This window comes from Symphalangus syndactylus, chromosome 21 (genome assembly GCF_028878055.3).
Source record: "Symphalangus syndactylus isolate Jambi chromosome 21, NHGRI_mSymSyn1-v2.1_pri, whole genome shotgun sequence".
Classification (NCBI taxonomy): Eukaryota; Metazoa; Chordata; class Mammalia; order Primates; family Hylobatidae; genus Symphalangus; species Symphalangus syndactylus.
In genome coordinates, this window is record NC_072443.2 from 36077292 (window position 1) to 36085532 (window position 8241).

Genomic DNA, 8241 nt, shown 5'->3' on the forward strand with positions numbered 1-8241 from the left:
TACATAGCTGTTAGGAGAGAGAAAACCTACCAAGACAAAGTATATTACACATTTAATATGCTACCCAATTCAGTTCACTACTATTATGCTAAGAAATTTTGTATGTGTATTTACAAGTATAACAGGGTTTATGCTTTTTTTCTTATGCTATTTCCCATTTTGGTGTCAAGTTTGTACTTACAGAATGAATTGGGATTCTTTCTATCCTTTATATGTCATAGTACCATTTATGTAACTTAGAAAAAGGAAACATAGTCAACACTAACCCTACAATTGAGTGTTGTCTTAAATCATGTTTTACATGAAAAATGTTATTTAAGTGTCACAGATAATTCCCCAAACATAATAATACCCACTGTAATCTAGGATGACGAATAGATTCATCAGACTTTTCGTTTGGCAGCAAAGCAGAGAAACAGGTGGTCTGTTACTGTAGCAAAAATAAAAAGAGAAGCTGACCACCTGGGCTGCAGGAAGGAAACTGTCTATCATAGGAGTTTGTCTTTAGAAAATTATTTTAAGTGAGATTTTCCTATCTTAGAAATGGCCTGTGTTAGAAGTCAAATGTAGCCTTGAAGGTCATGAATGATTATATATTGAGTAAATATACTTGCTTTGAAAATATTTTGCCTTAAAACTGGAAGCATTCCCTCTGAAAACTGGCACAAGACAGGGATGCCCTCTCTCACCGCTCCTATTCAACATAGTGCTGGAAGTTCTGGCCAGAGCAATCAGGCAGGAGAAGGAAATAAAGGGTATTGAATTAGGAAAAGAGGAAGTCAAATTGTCCCTGTTTGCAGATGACATGATTGTATATCTAGAAAACCCCATTGTCTCAGCCCAAAATCTCCTTAAGCTGATTAGCAACTTCAGCAAAGTCTCAGGATACAAAATTAATGTACAAAAATCACAAGCATTCTTGTACACCAATAACAGACAAACAGAGAGCCAAATCATTAATGAACTCCCATTCACAATTGCTTCAAAGAGAATAAAATACCTAGGAATCCAACTTACAAGGGATATGAAGGACCTCTTCAAGGAGAACTACAAACCACTGCTCAATGAAATAAAAGAGGATACAAACAAATGGAAGAACATTCCATGCTCATGGGTTGGAAAAATCAATATTGTGAAAATGGCCATACTGCCCAAGGTAATTTATAGATTCAATGCCATCCCCATCAAGCTACCAATGACTTTCTTCACAGAATTGGAAAAAACTACTTTAAAGTTCATATGGAACCAAAAAAGAGCCCGCATCGCCAGGTCAATCCTAAGCCAAAAGAACAAAGCTGGAGGCATCATGCTACCTGACTTCAAACTATACTACAAGGCTACAGTAACCAAAACAGCATGGTACTGGTACCACAACAGAGACATAGATCAATGGAACAGAACAGAGCCCTCAGAAATGATGCCGCATATCTACAACTATCTGATCTTTGACAAACCTGACAAAAGCAAGAAATGGGGAAAGGATTCCCTATTTAATAAATGGTGCTGGGAAAACTGGCTAGCCATATGTAGAAAGCTGCAACTGGATCCCTTCCTTACACCTTATACAAAAATTAATTCAAGATGGATTAAAGACTTATATGTTAGACCTAAAACCATTAAAATCCTACAAGAAAACCTAGGCAATACCATTCAGGACATAGGCGTGGGCAAGGACTTCATGTCTAAAACACCAAAAGCAATGGCAACAAAAGCCAAAATCGACAAATGGGATCTCATTAAACTAAAGAGCTTCTTCACAGCAAAAGAAACTACCATCAGAGTGAACAGGCAACCTACAGAATGGGAGAAAATTTTTGCAACCTACTCATCTGACAAAGGGCTAATATCCAGAATCTACAATGAATTCAAACAAATTTACAAGAAAAAAACAAACAACCCCATCAAAAAGTGGGCAGAGGACATGAACAGACACTTCTCAAAAGAAGACATTTATGCAGCCAAAAAACACATGAAGAAATGCTCATCATCACTGGCCATCAGAGAAATGCAAATCAAAACCACAGTGAGATACCATCTCACACCAGTTAGAATGGCCATCATTAAAAAATCAGGAAACAACAGGTGCTGGAGAGGATGTGGAGAAATAGGAACACTTTTACACTGTTGGTGGGACTGTAAACTAGTTCAACCATTGTGGAAGTCAGTGTGGCGATTCCTCAGGGATCTAGAACTAGAAATACCATTTGACCCAGCCATCCCATTACTGGGTATATACCCAAAGGACTATAAATCATGCTGCTATAAAGACACATGCACACGTATGTTTATTGCGGCACTATTCACAATAGCAAAGAGTTGGAACCAACCCAAATGTCCAACAACGATAGACTGGATTAAGAAAATGTGGCACATATACACCATGGAATACTATGCAGCCATAAAAAATGATGAGTTCGTGTCCTTTGTAGGGACATGGATGAAACTGGAAAACATCATTCTCAGTAAACTATCACAAGGACAAAAAACCAAACACCGCATGTTCTCACTCATAGGTGGGAATTCAACAATGAGAACTCATGGACACAAGAAGGGGAACATCACACTCCGGGGACTGTTGTGGGGTGGGGGGAGGGGGGAGGGACAGCATTAGGAGATACACCTAATGCTAAATGACGAGTTGATGGGTGCAGGAAATCAACATGGCACATAGATACATATGTAACAAACCTGCACATTGTGCACATGTACCCTAAAACCCTAAAGTATAATAAAAAAAAAAAAAACTAAAGTGCTATGAACATTCATGTACAGGTTTTTGTGTGGACATAAATTTTCATTTATCTGAAATAAATGTTTGTTGGCCACATGAAAAAAAAAAGAAAATATTTTGCCTTACCTTATTAATTCCAGCACCTTCAATTTCACTAATAATTCCTTTTAAGCTGAAAGTGTTAAGAATTTCTGTAGCCATATTGAGCATAACATTAATTTCTTCCTTTGTTTTCACAGTGACAGCAATTTCTGGGTGATCATACTCTAAGTAGCCTAAAAAATAACAAAATATTTTTAGATTAAATAAGAACATTGTTTTAAATTTTTTATGTGGACAGTAAGCTAATGTTTCTGTTCTAAACCCATGGAATACCGCCCTCAACACAGAGAAATGTATCTCTTCCTGAAGGGGCCACTATGATCAATCATAATTCACTAGTAGTGCCAGAGTTCTGCTGGATGTTTTCTTGGCAGCACTCACACTTGTGCCTAAGTCCATGGAGAAGGATAGGTAGCCTCGTTTCTAGGATTAACAGGTATACTTTTCTACCTGCACTGGACACTGGGAGGCTGCTCAGGGCTATATGTCTGGAGTTCATGACTCATTTTCTTATTCTGTGTGAATCAGAATTTTTAACTACAGATTGTGTAATTAAGTACGGTTTCTGATTACTTCCTTTCACTCGTCTTAGGTCATCATCCACTCAACCTGCCAGTGCATCTAGATGACCCATACATTTATGCTCTTCTGTCCATTTCATCTGGATTCCTGAAGTCCATGAAAATTTCATCTTAGAGTCTACATTTGGGCTTTTCCTTGATCATAACCTCTTATCTGGTTTGGTAACTACCTGTCATAGAAGATCTCTCAAATGACCTCATCTCCACGTTTGCTGTGTCCTTTTGTAGCTCACCACATGGTATAAAATTTTCTTCTCCTATACATGAACATTATACTATAGGGTTGTGACTGTGCCACTCTCAAGATTTGTCCTGCGCCAGGAGCATGACTTGGCATGACTCAGAGAATAGGCTATTGCCATGTTTGACACTGGGCCTCCCAGCAGATAAAACAGGATTCTGCAAGATTGTATTCTAATTTCAACTCATTTAAGACCTAAATCCTTAAATGGCAGTTCTGTGGCAAGAAGAAGAAAAACGTAACTTCTTGTGTCACTCAGGAAGGTACCTGTATTTCTGGTTTGGAAAAAAATGGAATTTACAAGACTATAATGACATACATAATCATAGCATGCCAGCTTGTCTAAAGAGAAATCAAAAGGCCTTCATTGTTGCATGAAGCAGAGAGAGAGTGTGTGAAGAGTTATTACACTATTTCCATCTCAACTAGAAAATAAGATTGCATTGATTGTTGAGGTTACTCACTTCAGTATTGTTAGTGAGTAGGTTTCCTGAAATATTAGCTCGAGTTATGAAAACCATTGCCTTTCTGAAGTGGTGATGATAAGAGATGGTCATGCTAAATAGGATGAGAGACACTTACCTAGCTCTTTCATAGCATGTTCCATATTCCTTATCACTCGCTTTAATAACATCTAAGGAACAAAAGAAATGTTATCCCCATTGGAAAAACAGACTGTTATAAAATGTCCTTACATTTGCAACTGATGGATTTTTAACCTAAGTTAATAGTTTTAAGAGAAGTAGGATGAAGAGGTTTTCAGGGGTTCGAATTGAATTTTGTGCTGCAGCACTTTTTGCTTCAGCTAGAGTAGTAGAGAAGATAAGAGGTATAACCTAGCCCGATTTTGAGACATCTGAAGGTGAGTCATGATTCTGAAAAGTGCAGGCATGGTATTAATTCCTAATATAATATGGATGTTTGTAATATGAAACGTTATAAAACTTAATTTGTCAAAGGGAGCTAAAATTCAAAATACAAACATTAGCCCAACAGAAGATTGCAGTCATAAAACCAATAAACTGATTTTAGTCTATGTTTTATGAACATAGGTAGGTACTTTCCCATTCAGCTTTATGAGAGCCCCCAAATTTGTGATTCCAGGATGGCTATCAATCTTAAGAGACTAGAAGTTTTGGCCAAGGTGAATGAAAATAGAAATTAGGGATAATAAGACAATATTTTAGGGACTCAAGTCTTTTCATATTTTCTCGTGTGTATCTCCAAATTCAAGCGCTAAATATCAGTGGTTAGAAAAGATAATAAAACATAAGAAAATAGTTTTAAAGTTGCAGGAGGTGAAGAGCGGAAGATACTACTTTTTGTATTCTACCGCATATTGAATGTTCAGTTTCTCAATGACAAAGTTTTGGGCACATAAAATATAGCATTGAAATGTTTTAAATCGTCTTGAAAAGTAAATGTTGCATTCCACATAGCTGACAAACTCGTGGGCACATATCAGTTTTAATCTGTCTCAATCTAGAAAGTAAAAATAATATCCAGAATTTAGGCCTTAGAATTATCTTTCCTGCTTACTCACTATGGAACTTTGGGCACAATCATTTAACCTCTCTTGGCCTCCTTTTTCTCATCTGCATAATGACAAAATCAAAGTAGGTTTCCCTCTATTTTAATTATCGTTTTCTTTACTTCTTTCTATTTGCTGAATCACTTGTTTTTATTTCCTTTACTGTTTAATGTGTAGAAAACAAGGATAGAGAGAGATGAAAGAAGTTTTTGGACATTATGAGGAAGCCCTGTTTTCTCCACCCTGCCTTCACTTCTCACCTTCCAGTACTTCCTATTTTACACACCCATAGCCTGACAGATCTTAGAGCTTGCATTGGGAGAAAGCTAACCACTGCACATGGGTTTCGTGATAACCTCCACAAAGACAGAAAGGTGCCTTATACGAGCCTTATAACTCGCTAATATGGCACAGGTCATTTCAGAAGGAGGCATTTGAGTAATTTAAATGTAACCCAGTTTAAGTTTTTAAAGAAATTAATTAGAAAACCAGGAGTAAAGACATCTGCATATATGAACAGAAAAAAATGATGGATGAGGGCAACTGAGGGCTGAGTGAACTCTTTTCTTAGGATTTAAGGTTTTCTTACCTGTTTAATCTGTTTAGAACTTGTAATCTGATCAATTATAGTCATTATGTCTGCTTCGCCTTGGACATATCCTTTTAGTATTCCATACCAAAAGGTCTTCTGATGACTCATTCTTTTATCTATTATTTGCAGCAACTTTGGTGCTATGAGCTGAATTAAACAGGACTTCCATTAATATAAATTGCACAAATATCATTTTACGATATGTTGATTAGTTTAATCAAAATACTTAATAATAAGAAATTAAGTGCCCTCAAAGATAACTACAATAACCTGTCAAGGTTCTTGTTTTTTTTTTAGTGGTATCTTTATAACTTCATGACTATAGCTATTTCCCCATAACTAATAATTTGGGGGTACCTATGTGAAATTTATGACTTTATTCTTTACTTATTTTCCTTATAGAGAATTGGATGCTATTTTCAACTGGTTTAAATTCTTGGAAAACAATGCAATTAATCTTCTGTGCTTAGGTCATAAAATGACTAAATTACTGCCATTTTTGCATGCTCAATCTCCTATAACACCTCCTACTAGATGGTCTGGTCAGGTGAGAAACCACCACAACCATACTGCCTGTTAGACCCCAAAATTAACTTCACTTCTCCGTGTTTCTTTGCTGAGGGTTGAAGTCTCCAGGTTATCAGCTACCATTGTGCAGTCCCCTAGCTTCTGCAGAGTTCATTGATCCCTTTGTTTTTCTATCTGTGTTCCACAACCTCCATACTCTACCCTGCAACTACCTGCCACTAATCCCCAAAGGGTTTACACTCATCTTTCAAGATTCAGCTCAAGTATCAACTAATAAATGAAGTCTTTTCTCATTCTGTGCATACTCTTGTTTTGCACCTATCCTACCATATAACATTTCAATATCTAGATTACTCATGATTTTTCTTCTACAATAAGCTTTCCGCGGAAGAGACAATATCTAATTCATCTTCATATTCCAAGGACCTGTGATTTAACATAAGACCATAGTTCAGAGTTTTCTGAATATATCAACAAACTTTTCTTAGGTGGTTTATCAGTTTCTTCATCTGAACTATTTGTTAGGCTCTGTATACCTTCCTATCAGAATTAATCAGTGGATTACACTAGACTTGCCTTCCTCAGGTAAATTGCACTCTAGCACTACTTACGATCCATTAGAATACTGAAAAAGCAGGCTACTGGTTCTGTACTCTTTGACCTAGTTGATTTATGCCTCTCAGTAGCAAAAATGTTTTAAATTATTCCTTACATGTGTAAGAAAGATCTAAATGTAAAGATTCTATAAGTTTTATCTCCATACAAACTATGTTTTATTTAACTGTATCTCTCACAGTGCTTATATATGTATGTATCTTGTTTGTGTATGAATAGTAAAAAAGATAGGAAAGAGCGAGTATATCTGCATTCATATATATACTTATTTGTGAAGGAGTGAGTTTCATGTCATTGAAATAATCACACAGAAAATAACCACCCATAATATTTGTTATAGAAACATGTTATTAGACAATCAAAGGTTATTTTTGAAACCATATTTCTATAATACTATATGTATTTTTTCCTTGATTTGTATAAATGTAGGCTATTTTCTTTGTCCCTATAAATAGTTTGCATGGTTGCTTTGTTAACTTCCATCTTTTATTCCCCAAGTATCTATAAAAATAAACATTACATGGAGGTTAACTTACACTTACATTAATATAGAATTTCTCATGTGCTGTCTATTTAAAGGAAAAGTTGTGATGAGTATTTCTATACTTTCACATGCTAAACAAATTCCTAATATAATTTGGATGTTTGTAATATGAAATGTTATGAAACTTAATTTGTCAAAGGGAGCTAAAATTTAAAATATAAACATTAACCCAACAGAAAATGGTAACCATAAAACTAGTAAACTAGTTTTACTGTATGTTTTAGGAAACAATCAGTAGGAACTAGAAATTGCATGATTGACTGGTTCTTTACCTTGAAAATGCGTAGTATACGAATAAATTGAACAACTTTTATAAAGACTATTACTTCAGTCACATTAAAAATATACTTAATGGTGTCTATTTCAATAACTATTACATATAAGATGCCAATTAATGTAATTGCTAACTCGAATAGGTTCCAGGCATGTGAAAAAAAGTCCTTCCTCATTGCTGCTATCTGTCGATTTAAAAGGAAATTACCATTATCATGTTTGTTTCTGCTTTTACTACACCATTTTCCACAATAATTTAAACATCATGTTAGGCTTTTCTCTTATCTACTCCACGTGTATGAAATATCCTGAGGAAACCAAAATCAAACAAACAAACAAGTTCATCAAATTTATCCTGTAATAAAGGAATATTCCTAGGACTATTAATTTAGGATTGGGTTTAAAGGACAGGTATAATGAAAACAAACAGATGTCTATAATGACACCAGTAAAAAGTAGCAACATTGGAAAGGCAAATTCAGACAAAAATGTAGTATGCCAGG

General features: G+C 35.5%; 2 protein-coding genes across 24 annotated transcripts in view; one reads left to right on the forward strand and one right to left on the reverse strand.

Annotated features, from left to right (window-relative positions):
- Positions 1–8241, forward strand: part of CD200 (CD200 molecule) — a 256287-nt gene that overhangs the window by 75526 nt on the left and 172520 nt on the right. For 18 of the 23 annotated variants that reach the window (XM_063630060.1, XM_063630057.1, XM_063630059.1 and 15 more), the window contains one exon: positions 3426–4517. The exons of the other annotated variants lie outside the window; for them this stretch is intronic. The gene's annotated coding sequence lies outside the window, so the exon portion shown is untranslated. The remainder of the gene's footprint in view (positions 1–3425; positions 4518–8241) is intronic. 23 annotated transcript variants of the gene reach the window in all.
- The window catches only part of SLC9C1 (solute carrier family 9 member C1), a 181683-nt gene that overhangs the window by 63953 nt on the left and 109489 nt on the right, over positions 1–8241 (reverse strand). The window contains 4 exon segments of the mRNA XM_055260281.2: positions 2858–3006; positions 4238–4289; positions 5776–5925; positions 7738–7923. Of these exon segments, the coding sequence (XP_055116256.2) occupies positions 2858–3006; positions 4238–4289; positions 5776–5925; positions 7738–7923 (537 nt within the window).